Source organism: Ambystoma mexicanum, chromosome 5q (genome assembly GCF_040938575.1).
Source record: "Ambystoma mexicanum isolate Mex_15411 chromosome 5q, UKY_AmexF1_1, whole genome shotgun sequence".
NCBI lineage: Eukaryota > Metazoa > Chordata > Amphibia > Caudata > Ambystomatidae > Ambystoma > Ambystoma mexicanum.
This window is the reverse complement of record NC_090933.1, coordinates 1,352,882,395-1,352,898,756: the sequence shown is the minus strand read 5'-3', so window position 1 is coordinate 1,352,898,756 and position 16,362 is coordinate 1,352,882,395. Positions and strand designations below refer to the sequence as shown.

Below are 16,362 nucleotides of genomic sequence, written 5' to 3'. Positions count from 1 at the left end.
CTTTATTATTGTCGCTCTAAAAGAGGCTGAGGTGGCGGCCATGATGGGATGGGTTCAAGAACGACCATCTTTCCATATCAAGATGAGTAACTGCAGGACACATGATTGTCGCTCTAAAAGAGGCTGAGGTGGCGGCCATGATGGGATGGGTTCAAGAAGGACCATCTTTCCATATCTAGATGAGTAACTGCAGGACACATTATGATTGTCGCACTAAAGGAGGATGAGGTGGCGGCCATGATGGGATGGGTTCAAGAACGACCATTTTTCCATATCAAGATGAGTAACTGCATGACACATTATGATTGCAACTGACCAAGCTTGTGTCACCTCTAGTAGGCAAATGCAAACATCCCTCTCTGCTACATGGACCAAAATGAGCTTTCAGGAGTTTATGGAGATATATCAGTCTAGCAGAGGTTGTGTATGACTCTACTTGGGTTTTTGTGTTCGTCGTTTGTTGGGATCCGCCCATTCGTTAACAAGGTTTGGTTGTAAACCCTAATGGTAAATAGGAGCTGAGGAGCATAGGGCCAATTGAGCACTCCATCACGTGTTTGCGTGTAATCAATCTTTTGGTGATGCAAACTTTCAATGCCATCTTTCCGTGTTTTTGCTTCTGGTCTGGATTCGGGTCTGATTCCAGACACCATTCAAGGATCCAGGCCATCCCTCATTGTGGCGATGTTGCCCCCCAATTTCTGAAGTAGGCAGAAGCCATAACACCGCCTGCTGTTTCACGCTCACTCTCGCCGGTCACAACATTAGGCCGTTGGACTCGGATTGTAGACGGTATTGGTCCTACAAGTAATCCTGGTAGGATAACCCCCCCCCACCCCCCCATGTCCATCAGGCAGCTCTATAGGATTTGTACAAATTTATCTCAACGAATCATTGACTTTCTTTTTTTGCTGGAAGGTTTTACTGCAAATATATGTGGGGGGGTCCTCTCCGAGGCCCCCCCCATAACTCCCTACATTCATTATTTGCTTAAACCCACCCCCAAATATATTTGCGTCACAATCCAGTCTCACAGGGAGGATTTGCATCCCTGATGGCGCTTTTAATGAGGTTTCATCAGGGGGAAGTTGGGTTGCCCAGTCAGGATAAATGCAAACATTCCGTGGACCTCCTCCTGAAGTGACGCTGGGACTTCTGACCTTACAGTTTCGATCACTGCTGTCTGTGTGGGTAACTGCTCTGGAGATCAGCCGAATTGAACGCTCAGTAATTCAAGTGTGACTATAGCAATCCTCTGCGGTTATAATGAATGAGTGTAACATAAATGCACCACACAGTGTCTGCGTTTTCACCAAACTAAGTTGGCAATTTACACGCCATAAAATTGAAACAGTTGTTCCTTCTCCTGGGTTCACCCTGCGCTTATCGTTAGTTTTCAATTTAGGAATGTGGGGTTCTTTTGTATTCACGGCAGACGCCACGTGCAGTCGTTAGGGCTGGGATTACACCTGCGCCTGCAATCGCCCCCCCCCCAGCCCCCATTATGCTTCTCTTGCAGGGGGTAGCAATGCTGTGTGCACCCAGAGAGGTATTGTTTCTTTGCAACACCCGCATAAACTCTGTCTCCTTGGTGCACATGTGACTGCACAACAAGCGTCCCCACAACACTGTGATGCTTTATAAAGCGGTCACAGCAGGATGCCACACCAGCACCAGGCGAAGGCAACCCGCAGAGACATTGCTGGAGGACACACTCACAGAGACATCAGCCATCAGACACAGCCTCTCTCCCCCTCCAGCAAAGATGAAGGTCCTCCTCTGCGCTCTCCTGGCTTCTGCACTCCTTCTTGGCATAGGTAAGTCTGTCACTGGTGTATACACCGTGGGTCGCTCTGTGGGGGGCTGCCCGTGCCATAACACATGCAGGGCACAAGACTGCACAAGCATAAGGATCAGTGTTACAAACTGTTGTACAATGCTTTAAATGTCCATTCAATTTTATTTAAATCATCTGTTTTGAGTTTAGTTCTAATTCACTTTAATTTGATGACAGTAAATACACTTTGAGCAACACAATGGCGTTGCTGCCAAAATCTGTCACAGTCGAACCTGGTGTCATTGCATAAACATGCACTTTAACCACCTCAACAATTGCATATGAAAATTCTCCCCCAGAATGGTAAAACAGTTTCTAAGGAAAGAAAGAGGTTTAATATACTTTTCAGAATTTCAAAACATGCCTAAGGTAAGTAAAACAAACATATATCTACTTTTCAGATCAACAAACCATCTCTAAGGTTAGTAATAACCTGACATATACTTTTCAGAACGGCAGACCATGTCTAAGGTAAGTACTAACCTGACATATACTTTTCAGAATGGCAGAACATTTCTAAGGTAAGTTATAACTTTTGTAACTGTTCACTCTCAGAGTTTCAGTTACCAACCAACTTCTTTTGCAAGTAAGTATCTTTTAAACACTTATTCTCTTTTCTAGGCAAAAGGACCAATCCTTTAAAAGTCTTTGCCTTATTCTTGGAGCATGAGTGTTCTCAGTGGCAGACAGGTGGTCACTAGGGTCCAGTGTCCAACAGGCAGGTCAGGATAGGTTCTTAAGTAGCAAAAGTCAGAGTTCCTGAGGAAGACTGTTAGAACAAGTGTTTTGCTCTAGAGTTAGTTGAGGGTCCAGGGGCTTCACAGAAGACACCCTAGCAGGATTCTAGCAGTGGGCCTGGGTGCACTGGACGAGAGGACTCCCAATTACAGAAAACACCCCAAAACTACACAGAAATCACAAGAGACTTAAGGTAAGTAAATACCCAAGCCATCACAGTACCTCAGCACAGAAGAAGATTTTGCAGCAGGAGAACTTCAGGACCTGCAGCCAAAAACCCAGTTGCTGAATTCCTTCATCAAGAAGACAGAAGACAGGACACTGGAAGGACTTTTGCAGCAAGGATCATAGGGAAGGCTCTAGGCAAGGTTTTCCCCGTGGCTGGATGCTGCTCTATGCCTTGTAACATACATGTTACATTTAAGATGAGAAAAGGGATACTCAGTATTTTCCCTGTACTGCACATAAGGTGGGGTTGCTGGTCTCACCAAATAAAATGTAAAAGGGATCCAAAGATCCTTTCTACCCTTGGGAACTGTAGTTATCTCAAGGTTAGCGAGAGAAAGTTAAAAGGGGAGCCCCTAGGGCAACCCAGCAACACAATAGGGACTTATTGCCAAAAAGTTGTCAAAGAGGATAACTTTTAAAAGACAATAAAAAATGACACCCATAAAAAGAGTTAAAGATTCTGTGAGTGTGGAAAAATAATCCACCAGTAAAAGCAAAAGGAAGATTTATCATTGCTATGAAAATGTTATCTACAGCGGGGGATGAGTTCTTTAGCCAGGACCTTTCCCCGCATCCATCTTCCTACTTGATAGAGAGTTGGGAACTCTTTACACATGAATTATGGTGGTACTTGCAGGGTTTCTCTGAGCGGGGTGCAATGTGTGATCATGGTGGTGTAATCGTTGAGCATTGGAGGGATGTGTAAGTGGGGAGGAGGGGTCGTTTGAGTGGTGCTAAGGTTGTGTCTGTAATATGCTACGTTTGTCTGGCTGGGGGGCTAGAGGCTTGTGTGGTAGATGGGGATCATGTAGTAGGTGGGAGAGAGCGCTTCAATAGAAGTGTAAGGTGTGTCTGTGGGGTTGCTAAGTGTGACTGAATTATTTAAATGACGGCAATGCCACAATCTTGTTTGTGTAACTACAGATACATGATAAATGGTGGACACACTTAAATCTCAGAGCAATCTCACCAGGTGAGGGTAAGATAATCCTGTTTCCCACTGCCAGGAATCAGAGTCAAATACAGGAACTCACATTATTCCCATTAAAAACTCAATTACTGGCACTATTTCCAGTTATTGCCGCCAACGTTTCAGGTGCTCACCCTGTCAGGTGTTGCTGTCAACATCCCTTGTACTCATCCAATTACCATTGTATTCCTTTCAGGTTCCTGGCTATGCACCCAAATGCCAAGTATTGCAATGGAGTTCCTATGGGACAGAATATAGGGGGTGCTACACTACTCGTCTCCCGCAGCCAGAGACTCTGAAGTACAAGGGCCAGAGCACAGGGAGTGCTGCACTGTTCTTCTCCCGCAGCCAGAGACTCTGAAGTGCAAGGGACAGAGCACAGGGAGCGCTGCACTCCTCTTGTCCCGCAGCCAGACTCTGCAGTGCCAGGGACAGAGCATAGGTGGCGCTGCACTCCTTGTCTCTCACAGCCAGACTCTGCAGTGCCAAGGACAGAGCACAGGGAGCGATGCACTCCTCTTCTCCCGCAGAAAGACTCTGCAGTGCCAGGGACAGAGCATAGGGGGCGCTGCACTCCTTGTCTCCCACAGTCAGACTCTGCAGAGCAAGGGACAGAGCACAGGAAGTGCTGCACTCCTTGTCTCTCACAACCAGACTCTGCAGTGCCATGGACAGAGCACAGGGAGCGCTACACTCCTCTTCTCCCGCAGCCAGACTCTGCAGTGCCAGGGACAGAGCACATGGAGGGCTGCACTCCGCTTCTCCCGTAGGCAGACTCTGGAGTGCCAGGGACAGAGCATAGGGGCACTGCACTCATCTCCTCCTGCAGCCAGACTCTGCAGTGCCAGGGACAGAGCATAGGGAGCGCTACACTCCTCTTCTTCCACAGCCAGACTCTGCAGTGCCAGGGACAGAGCATAGGGAGTGCTGCACTCCTCTTCTCCTGCAGCCAGAGTCTGCAGTGCCAGGGACAGAGTATAGGGGGTGCTGCACTCCTTGTCTCCCACAGCCAGACTCTGCAGTGCCATGGACAGAGCACAGGGAGCGCTGCACTCCTCTTCACCCGTAGCCAGACTCTGCAGTGCCAGGGACAGAGCACATGGAGCACTGCACTCCTCTTCTCCCGCAGCCAGACTCTGCAGTGCCAGGGACAGAGCATGGGGGCACTGCACTCTTCTCCTCCCACAGCCAGACTCTGCGGTTCCAGGGACAGAGCATAGGGAGCGCTACACTCTCTTCTCCCTCAGCCAGACTCTGCAGTGCCAGGGACAGAGCATAGGGAGCGCTGAACTCCTCTCCTCCCACAGCCAGACTCTGCAGTGCCAGGGACAGAGCATAGGGGGTGCTGCACTCCTTGTCTCCCACAGCCAGACTATGCAGCACCATTGACACAGCACAGGGAGTGCTGCACTCCTCTTCTCCCACAGCCAAACTCTGCAGTGCCTGGGACAGAGAATAGGGAGCACTGCACTTCTCTTCTCCTGCAGCCAGACTCTGCAGTACCAGGCACAGAGCATAGGGAGTGCTGCACTCCTATTCTCCTGCAGCCAGACTCTGCAGTGCCAGGGACAGAGCAGATGGAGCACTGCACTCCTCTTCTCCCGCAGCCAGACTCTGCAGTGCCAGGGACAGTGCATAGGGGGCACTGCACTCATCTCCTCCCACAGCCAGACTCTGCAGTGCCAGGGACAGAGCACAGGGAGTGCTGCACTCCTCTCCATGCACAGCCAGACTCTGCAGTGCCACGGACAGAGCATAGGGGGTGATGCACTTCTCTTCTCCCGCAGCCAGACTCTGCAGTGCCAGGCACAGAGCACAGGGAGCGCTGCACTCCTCTTCTCCCGCAACCAGACTCTACAGTGCTAGGGACAGAGCACATGGAGCACTGCACTTCTCTTCTCCCACAGCCAGACTCTACAGTGCCAGGGACAGAGCATAGGGAGCGCTACACTCCTCTTCTCCCACAGCCAGACTCTGCAGTGCCAGGGACAGAGCATAGGGAGTGCTGCACTCCTCTTCTCCCACAGCCAGACTCTGCAGTGCCAGGGACAGAGTATAGGGGGTGCTGCACTCCTTGTCTCCCACAGCCAGACTCTGCAGTGCCATGGACAGAGCACACGGAGTGCTGCACTCCTCTTTGCCCGCAGCCAGACTATGCATTGCCAGGGACAGAGCAGATGGAGCACTGCACTCCTCTTCTCCCGCAGCCAGACTCTGCAGTGCCAGGGACAGAGCATAGGGGGCACTGCACTCATCTCATCCCACAGCCAGACTCTGCAGTGCCAGGGACAGAGCATAGGGAGCGCTGCACTCCTCTTCTCCTGCACCAAGACTCTGCAGTGCCAGGGACAGAGCATAGGGCGTGCTGCACTCCACTTCTCCCGCAGCTAGACTATACAGTGCCGTGGACAAAGCACAGGGAGTGCTGCACTCCTCTTCCCCCACAGGCAGACCCTGCAGTGCCAGGGACAGAGCACAGGGAGCGCTGCACTCTCTCCTCCCGAAGCCAGACTCTGCAGTACCAGGGACAGAGCATAGGGAGCGTTGCACTCCTCTCCTCCCATAGCCAGACTCTGCAGTGCCAGGGACAGACCATAGGGGGCTCTGCACTCCTCTTCTCCCGCAGCCAGACTCTGCAGTGCCATGGACAGAGCTTAGGGGGTGCTGCACTCCTCTTCTACCGCAACTAGACTTTGCAGTGCCAGGGACAGAATACAGGGGGTGCTGCACTCCTCTCCTCCCGTAGCCAGACTCTACAGTGCCAGGGACAGAACACAGGGGATGCTACACTCCTCTTCTACCGCAGCCAGACTCTGCAGTGCCAGGGACAGAGCACAGGGGGTGCGGCACTCCTCTGCTCCCGCAGCTAGACTCTGCAGTGCCAGGGACAGAGCACAGGGGGCGCTGCACGCCTCTTCTCCCACAGTCAGCCTCAACAGTGCCATAGACAGAGCATAGGGGGTGCTGCACTCCTCTTCTCCCGCAGCCAGACTCTGCAGTGCCAGGGACAGAGCACAGGGGGTGATGCACTCTTCTTCTCCTGTAGCCAGACTCTGCATTGCCATGAACAGAGCATAGGGGGTGCTGCAATCCTCTCCTCCCGCATCCAGACTCAGCAGTGCCAGGGACAGAGCATAGGTGGCGCTACACTTCTCTTCTACCAGTCAGACTGTGCAGTGCCTGGGACAGAGCACAGGGGGCGCTGCACTCCTCTTCTCCCACAGCCAGACTCTGCAGTGCCAGGGACAGAGCACAGGGAGTGCTGCACTCCTCTCCATGCACAGCCAGACTCTGCAGTGCCACGGACAGAGCATAGGGGGTGATGCACTTCTCTTCTCCCGCAGCCAGACTCTGCAGTGCCAGGCACAGAGCATAGGGAGTGCTGCACTCCTCTTCTCCTGCAGCCAGACTCTGCAGTGCCAGGGACAGAGCATAGGGAGTGCTGCACTCCTCTTCTCCCACAGCCAAACTCTGCAGTGCCTGGGACAGAGAATAGGGAGCGCTGCACTTCTCTTCTCCTGCAGCCAGACTCTGCAGTACCAGGCACAGAGCATAGGGAGTGCTGCACTCCTATTCTCCTGCAGCCAGACTCTGCAGTGCCAGGGACAGAGCATAGGGGGTGCTGCACTCCTCCTCTCCCCCAGCCATACTCTGCCGTGCCAGGGACAGAGCATAGGGGGAGCTGCACTTCTCTGCTCCTGCAGCCAGACTCTGCATCGCGCAGTCAGACTCTGCAGTGCCAGGGACAGAGCACAGGGAGTGCTGCACTCCTCTTCTCCTGCAGCCAGACTCTGCAGTGCCAGGTACAGAGTATAGGGAGTGCTGCACTTCTCTTCTCCAGCAGCCAGACTCTGTGCTGACAAGGACAGAGCATAGGGAGTGCTCCACTCCTCTTCTGCTGTAGCAAGACTATGCAGTGCCAGGGACAGAGCACAGGGGGTGCTGCACTCCTCTTCTCCGGCAGCCAGACTCTGCAGTGCCAGGGAGAGAGCACAGGGGGTGCTGCACTTCTCCTGCAGCCAGACTATGCAGTGCCTGGGACAGAGCATAGGGAGCGCTGCAATCCTCTTCTCCTGCAACCTGGCTCTGCAGTGCCAGGTACAGAGCACATGGAGCACTGCACTTCTCTTCTCCCACAGCCAGACTCTACAGTGCCAGGGACAGAGCACACAGAGTGCTGCACTCCTCTTCTCCCAGCCAGACTCTGCAGTGCCAGGGACAGAGCACAGGGGGTGATGCACCCTTCTTCTCCTGTAGCCAGACTCTGCATTGCCACGAACAGAGCATAGGGGGTGTTGCAATCCTCTCCTCCCGCATCCAGACTCGGCAGTGCCAGGGACAGAGCACAGGTGGCGCTGCACTTCTCTTCTACTAGCCAGACTGTGCAGTGCCAGGGTCAGAGCACAGGGGGCGCTGCACTCCTCTTCTCCCACAGCCAGACTCTGCAGTGCCAGGGACAGAGCACAGGGAGTGCTGCACCCCTCTCCTCGCACAGCCAGACTCTGCAGTGCCAGGGACACAAAATAGGGGGCGCTGCACCGCTCTTCTCCCTCAGCCAGACTCTGCAGTGCCAGGGACAGAGCATAGGGAGTGCTGCACTCCTCTTCTCCCGCAGCCAGACTCTGCAGTGCCAGGGACAGAGTATAGGGGGTGCTGCACTCCTTGTCTCCCACAGCCAGACTCTGCAGTGCCATGGACAGAGCACAGGGAGTGCTGCACTCCTCTTCGCCCGCAGCCAGACTATGCAGTGCCAGGGACAGAGCAGATGGAGCACTGCACTCCTCTTCTCCCACAGCCAGACTCTGCAGTGCCAGGGACAGAGCATAGGGGGCACTGCACTCATCTCATCCCACAGCCAGACTCTGCAGTGCCAGGGACAGAGCATAGGGAGCACTGCACTCCTCTTCTCCTGCACCAAGACTCTGCAGTGCCAGGGACAGAGCATAGGGCGTGCTGCACTCCTCTTCTCCCGCAGCTAGACTATGCAGTGCCGTGGACAAAGCACAGGGAGTGCTGCACTCCTCTTCCCCCACAGGCAGACCCTGCAGTGCCAGGGACAGACCACAGGGAGCGCTGCACTCCTCTCCTCCTGAAGCCAGACTCTGCAGTACCAGGGACAGAGCATAGGGAGCGTTGCACTCCTCTCCTCCCATAGCCAGACTGCAGTGCCAGGGACAGACCATAGGGGGCTCTGCACTCCTCTACTCCCGCAGCCAGACTCTGTAGTGCCATGGACAGAGCTTAGGTGGTGCTGCACTCCTCTTCTACCGCAGCCAGACTTTGCAGTGCCAGGGACAGAATACAGGGGGTGCTGCACTCCTCTCCTCCCGTAGCCAGACTCTACAGTGCCAGGGACAGAACACAGGGGATGCTACACTCCTCTTCTACCGCAGCCAGACTCTGCAGTGCCAGGGACAGAGCACAGGGGGTGCGGCACTCCTCTCCTCCCGCAGCCAGACTCTGCAGTGCCAGGGAAAGAGCACAGGGGGCGCTGCACTCCTCTTCTCCCGCAGTCAGCCTCTACAGTGCCATGGACAGAGCATAGGGGGTGCTGCACTCCTCTTCTCCCGCAGCCAGGCTCTGCAGTGGCAGGGACAGAGCACAGAGAGTGCTGCACTCCTCTTAACCCAGCCAGACTCTACAGTGCCAGGGACAGAACACAGGGGATGCTACACTCCTCTTCTACCGCAGCCAGACTCTGCAGTGCCAGGGACAGAGCACAGGGAGCGCTGCACTCTCTCCTCCCGAAGCCAGACTCTGCAGTACCAGGGACAGAGCATAGGGAGCGTTGCACTCCTCTCCTCCCATAGCCAGACTCTGCAGTGCCAGGGACAGACCATAGGGGGCTCTGCACTCCTCTTCTCCCGCAGCCAGACTCTGCAGTGCCATGGACAGAGCTTAGGGGGTGCTGCACTCCTCTTCTACCGCAACTAGACTTTGCAGTGCCAGGGACAGAATACAGGGGGTGCTGCACTCCTCTCCTCCCGTAGCCAGACTCTACAGTGCCAGGGACAGAACACAGAGGATGCTACACTCCTCTTCTACCGCAGCCAGACTCTGCAGTGCCAGGGACAGAGCACAGGGGGTGCGGCACTCCTCTGCTCCCGCAGCTAGACTCTGCAGTGCCAGGGACAGAGCACAGGGGGCGCTGCACGCCTCTTCTCCCACAGTCAGCCTCAACAGTGCCATAGACAGAGCATAGGGGGTGCTGCACTCCTCTTCTCCCGCAGCCAGACTCTGCAGTGCCAGGGACAGAGCACAGGGGGTGATGCACTCTTCTTCTCCTGTAGCCAGACTCTGCATTGCCATGAACAGAGCATAGGGGGTGCTGCAATCCTCTCCTCCCGCATCCAGACTCAGCAGTGCCAGGGACAGAGCATAGGTGGCGCTACACTTCTCTTCTACCAGTCAGACTGTGCAGTGCCTGGGACAGAGCACAGGGGGCGCTGCACTCCTCTTCTCCCACAGCCAGACTCTGCAGTGCCAGGGACAGAGCACAGGGAGTGCTGCACTCCTCTCCATGCACAGCCAGACTCTGCAGTGCCACGGACAGAGCATAGGGGGTGATGCACTTCTCTTCTCCCGCAGCCAGACTCTGCAGTGCCAGGCACAGAGCATAGGGAGTGCTGCACTCCTCTTCTCCTGCAGCCAGACTCTGCAGTGCCAGGGACAGAGCATAGGGAGTGCTGCACTCCTCTTCTCCCACAGCCAAACTCTGCAGTGCCTGGGACAGAGAATAGGGAGCGCTGCACTTCTCTTCTCCTGCAGCCAGACTCTGCAGTACCAGGCACAGAGCATAGGGAGTGCTGCACTCCTATTCTCCTGCAGCCAGACTCTGCAGTGCCAGGGACAGAGCATAGGGGGTGCTGCACTCCTCCTCTCCCCCAGCCATACTCTGCCGTGCCAGGGACAGAGCATAGGGGGAGCTGCACTTCTCTGCTCCTGCAGCCAGACTCTGCATCGCGCAGTCAGACTCTGCAGTGCCAGGGACAGAGCACAGGGAGTGCTGCACTCCTCTTCTCCTGCAGCCAGACTCTGCAGTGCCAGGTACAGAGTATAGGGAGTGCTGCACTTCTCTTCTCCAGCAGCCAGACTCTGTGCTGACAAGGACAGAGCATAGGGAGTGCTCCACTCCTCTTCTGCTGTAGCAAGACTATGCAGTGCCAGGGACAGAGCACAGGGGGTGCTGCACTCCTCTTCTCCGGCAGCCAGACTCTGCAGTGCCAGGGAGAGAGCACAGGGGGTGCTGCACTTCTCCTGCAGCCAGACTATGCAGTGCCTGGGACAGAGCATAGGGAGCGCTGCAATCCTCTTCTCCTGCAACCTGGCTCTGCAGTGCCAGGTACAGAGCACATGGAGCACTGCACTTCTCTTCTCCCACAGCCAGACTCTACAGTGCCAGGGACAGAGCACACAGAGTGCTGCACTCCTCTTCTCCCAGCCAGACTCTGCAGTGCCAGGGACAGAGCACAGGGGGTGATGCACCCTTCTTCTCCTGTAGCCAGACTCTGCATTGCCACGAACAGAGCATAGGGGGTGTTGCAATCCTCTCCTCCCGCATCCAGACTCGGCAGTGCCAGGGACAGAGCACAGGTGGCGCTGCACTTCTCTTCTACTAGCCAGACTGTGCAGTGCCAGGGTCAGAGCACAGGGGGCGCTGCACTCCTCTTCTCCCACAGCCAGACTCTGCAGTGCCAGGGACAGAGCACAGGGAGTGCTGCACCCCTCTCCTCGCACAGCCAGACTCTGCAGTGCCAGGGACACAAAATAGGGGGCGCTGCACCGCTCTTCTCCCTCAGCCAGACTCTGCAGTGCCAGGGACAGAGCATAGGGAGTGCTGCACTCCTCTTCTCCCGCAGCCAGACTCTGCAGTGCCAGGGACAGAGTATAGGGGGTGCTGCACTCCTTGTCTCCCACAGCCAGACTCTGCAGTGCCATGGACAGAGCACAGGGAGTGCTGCACTCCTCTTCGCCCGCAGCCAGACTATGCAGTGCCAGGGACAGAGCAGATGGAGCACTGCACTCCTCTTCTCCCACAGCCAGACTCTGCAGTGCCAGGGACAGAGCATAGGGGGCACTGCACTCATCTCATCCCACAGCCAGACTCTGCAGTGCCAGGGACAGAGCATAGGGAGCACTGCACTCCTCTTCTCCTGCACCAAGACTCTGCAGTGCCAGGGACAGAGCATAGGGCGTGCTGCACTCCTCTTCTCCCGCAGCTAGACTATGCAGTGCCGTGGACAAAGCACAGGGAGTGCTGCACTCCTCTTCCCCCACAGGCAGACCCTGCAGTGCCAGGGACAGACCACAGGGAGCGCTGCACTCCTCTCCTCCTGAAGCCAGACTCTGCAGTACCAGGGACAGAGCATAGGGAGCGTTGCACTCCTCTCCTCCCATAGCCAGACTGCAGTGCCAGGGACAGACCATAGGGGGCTCTGCACTCCTCTACTCCCGCAGCCAGACTCTGTAGTGCCATGGACAGAGCTTAGGTGGTGCTGCACTCCTCTTCTACCGCAGCCAGACTTTGCAGTGCCAGGGACAGAATACAGGGGGTGCTGCACTCCTCTCCTCCCGTAGCCAGACTCTACAGTGCCAGGGACAGAACACAGGGGATGCTACACTCCTCTTCTACCGCAGCCAGACTCTGCAGTGCCAGGGACAGAGCACAGGGGGTGCGGCACTCCTCTCCTCCCGCAGCCAGACTCTGCAGTGCCAGGGAAAGAGCACAGGGGGCGCTGCACTCCTCTTCTCCCGCAGTCAGCCTCTACAGTGCCATGGACAGAGCATAGGGGGTGCTGCACTCCTCTTCTCCCGCAGCCAGGCTCTGCAGTGGCAGGGACAGAGCACAGAGAGTGCTGCACTCCTCTTAACCCAGCCAGACTCTGCAGTGCCAGGGACAGAGCACAGGGGGTGCTGCACCCCTCTTCTCCCGCAGTCAGCCTCTACAGTGCCAGGGACAGAGCACAGGGGGTGATGCACTCTTCTTCTCCTGTAGCCAGACTCTGCATTGCCATGAACAGAGCATAGGGGGTGCTGCAATCCTCTCCTCCCGCATCCAGACTCGGCAGTGCAAGGGACAGAGCATAGGTGGCGCTGCACTTCTCTTCTACCAGTCAGACTGTGCAGTGCCAGGGACAGAGCTCAGGGGGCGCTGCACTCCTCTTCTCCCACAGCCAGACTCTGCAGTGCCAGGGACATAGCACAGGGAGTGCTGCACTCCTCTCCACGCACAGCCAGACTCTGCAGTGCCACGGACAGAGCATAGGGGGTGATGCACTTCTCTTCTCCCGCAGCCAGACTCTGCAGTGCCAGGCACAGAGCATAGGGAGTGCTGCACTCCTCTTCTCCTGCAGCCAGACTCTGCAGTGTCAGGGACAGAGCATAGGGAGTGCTGCACTCCTCTTCTCCCACAGCCAAACTCTGCAGTGCCTGGGACAGAGAATAGGGAGTGCTGCACTTCTCTTCTCCTGCAGCCAGACTCTGCAGTACCAGGCACAGAGCATAGGGAGTGCTGCACTCCTATTCTCCTGCAGCCAGACTCTGCAGTGCCAGGGACAGAGCATAGGGGGTGCTGCACTCCTCCTCTCCCCCAGCCATACTCTGCAGTGCCAGGGACAGAGCATAGGGGGAGCTGCACTTCTCTGCTCCTGCAGCCAGACTCTGCATCGCGCAGCCAGACTCTGCAGTGCCCGGGCCAGAGCACAGGGAGTGCTGCACTACTCTTCTCCTGCAGCCAGACTCTGCAGTGCCAGGTACAGAGTATAGGGAGTGCTGCACTTCTCTTCTCCAGCAGCCAGACTCTGTGCTGACAAGGACAGAGCATAGGGAGTGCTCCACTCCTCTTCTGCTGCAGCAAGAATATGCAGTGCCAGGGACAGAGCACAGGGGGTGCTGCACTCCTCTTCTCCAGCAGCCAGACTCTGCAGTGCCAGGGAGAGAGCACAGGGGGTGCTGCACTTCTCCTGCAGCCAGACTATGCAGTGCCTGGGACAGAGCATAGGGAGCGCTGCAATCCTCTTCTCCTGCAACCTGGCTCTGCAGTGCCAGGGACAGAGCACATGGAGCACTGCACTTCTCTTCTCCCACAGCCAGACTCTACAGTGCCAGGGACAGAGCACATAGAGTGCTGCACTCCTCTTCTCCCAGCCAGACTCTGCAGTGCCAGGGACAGAGCACAGGGGGTGATGCACTCTTCTTCTCCTGTAGCCAGACTCTGCATTGCCACGAACAGAGAATAGGGGGTGCTGCAATCCTCTCCTCCCGCATCCAGACTCGGCAGTGCCAGGGACAGAGCATAGGTGGCGCTGCACTTCTCTTCTACTAGCCAGACTGTGCAGTGCCAGGGTCAGAGCACAGGGGGCGCTGAACTCCTCTTCTCCCACAGCCAGACTCTGCAGTGCCTGGGACAGAGCACAGGGAGTGCTGCACTCCTCTCCACGCACAGCCAGACTCTGCAGTGCCACGGACAGAGCATAGGGGGTGATGCACTTCTCTTCTCCCGCAGCCAGACTCTGCAGTGCCAGGCACAGAGCATAGGGAGTGCTGCACTCCTCTTCTCCTGCAGCCAGACTCTGCAGTGTCAGGGACAGAGCATATGGAGTGCTGCACTCCTCTTCTCCCACAGCCAAACTCTGCAGTGCCTGGGACAGAGAATAGGGAGCGCTGCACTTCTCTTCTCCTGCAGCCAGACTCTGCAGTACCAGGCACAGAGCATAGGGAGTGCTGCACTCCTATTCTCCTGCAGCCAGACTCTGCAGTGCCAGGGACAGAGCACAGGGGGTGCTGCACTCCTCCTCTCCCCCAGCCATACTCTGCAGTGCCAGGGACAGAACATAGGGGGATCTGCACTTCTCTGCTCCTGCAGCCAGACTCTGCATCGCGCAGCCAGACTCTGCAGTGCCCGGGCCAGAGCACAGGGAGTGCTGCACTACTCTTCTCCTGCAGCCAGACTCTGCAGTGCCAGGTACAGAGTATAGGGAGTGCTGCACTTCTCTTCTCCAGCAGCCAGACTCTGTGCTGACAAGGACAGAGCATAGGGAGTGCTCCACTCCTCTTCTGCTGCAGCAAGAATATGCAGTGCCAGGGACAGAGCACAGGGGGTGCTGCACTCCTCTTCTCCAGCAGCCAGACTCTGCAGTGCCAGGGAGAGAGCACAGGGGGTGCTGCACTTCTCCTGCAGCCAGACTATGCAGTGCCTGGGACAGAGCATAGGGAGCGCTGCAATCCTCTTCTCCTGCAACCTGGCTCTGCAGTGCCAGGGACAGAGCACATGGAGCACTGCACTTCTCTTCTCCCACAGCCAGACTCTACAGTGCCAGGGACAGAGCACAGAGAGTGCTGCACTCCTCTTCTCCCAGCCAGACTCTGCAGTGCCAGGGACAGAGCACAGGGGGTGATGCACTCTTCTTCTCCTGTAGCCAGACTCTGCATTGCCACGAACAGAGAATAGGGGGTGCTGCAATCCTCTCCTCCCGCATCCAGACTCGGCAGTGCCAGGGACAGAGCATAGGTGGCGCTGCACTTCTCTTCTACTAGCCAGACTGTGCAGTGCCAGGGTCAGAGCACAGGGGGCGCTGAACTCCTCTTCTCCCACAGCCAGACTCTGCAGTGCCTGGGACAGAGCACAGGGAGTGCTGCACTCCTCTCCTCGCACAGCCAGACTCTGCAGTGCCAGGGACACAACATAGGGGGCGCTGCACCGCTCTTCTCCCGCAGACAGACTCTGCAGTGCCAGGGACAGAGCAGAGGGGATGCTGCACTCTTCTTCTCCCGCAGCCAGACTCTGCAGTGCCAGGGACAGAGCATAGGAAGTGCTGAACTCCACTTCTCCTCCAGCCAGACTCTGCAGTGCAGAGACAGAGCACAGGGAGCGCTGCACTCCTCTTCTCCCACAGCCAGCCTCTGCAGTGCTGGGGACAGAGCATAGGGAGCACTGCACTCCTCTCTCCAGCAGCCAGACTCTGCAGTGCCAGGCACAGAGCATAGGGAGTGCTGCACTCCTCTTCTCCTGCAGCCAGACTCTACAGTGCCAGGGACAGAGCATAGGGAGTGCTGCACTCTTCTTCTCCCACAGGCAGATTCTGCAGTGCCTGGGACAGAGAATAGGGAGCGCTGCACTTCTCTTCTCCCGCAGCCAGACTCTGCAGTGCCAGGGACAGAGCACAGGGGGCGCTGCATTCCTCTTCTCCCGCAGTCAGCCTCTACAGTGCCAGGGACAGAGCATAGGGGGTGCTGAACTCCTCTTCTCCCGCAGCCAGACTCTGCAGTGCCAGGGACAGAGCACAGAGAGTGCTGCACTCCTCTTCTCCCAGGCAGACTCTGCAGTGCAAGGGAGAGAACACAGGGGGCGCTGCACTCCTCTTCTCCCACAGCAAGACTCTGCAGTGCCAGGGACAGAGCACAGGGAGTGCTGCACTCCTCTCCCCGCTCAGCCAGACTCTGCAGTGCCATGGACAGAGCACAGGGAGTGCTGCACTCCTCTTCTCCTGCAGCCAGACTCTGCAGTGCCAGGTACAGATTATAGGGAGTGCTGCACTTCTCTTCTCCCGCAGCCAGACTCTGTGCCGACAAGGACAGAGCATAGGGAGTG

At 56.4% G+C, this 16,362-nt stretch overlaps 1 protein-coding gene across 2 annotated transcripts in view; it reads left to right on the top strand.

The window, feature by feature from the left end:
• Nucleotides 1-1,677: 1,677 nt before the first annotated feature.
• Nucleotides 1,678-16,362, top strand: part of LOC138498720 (prostate stem cell antigen-like) — a 69,610-nt gene continuing 54,925 nt past the window's right edge. For both annotated transcript variants that reach the window (XM_069622361.1, XM_069622362.1), the window contains exon 1: nt 1,678-1,817. In XM_069622361.1, the coding sequence (XP_069478462.1) occupies nt 1,766-1,817 (52 nt within the window). In that variant the 5' untranslated portion in view covers nt 1,678-1,765. The remainder of the gene's footprint in view (nt 1,818-16,362) is intronic.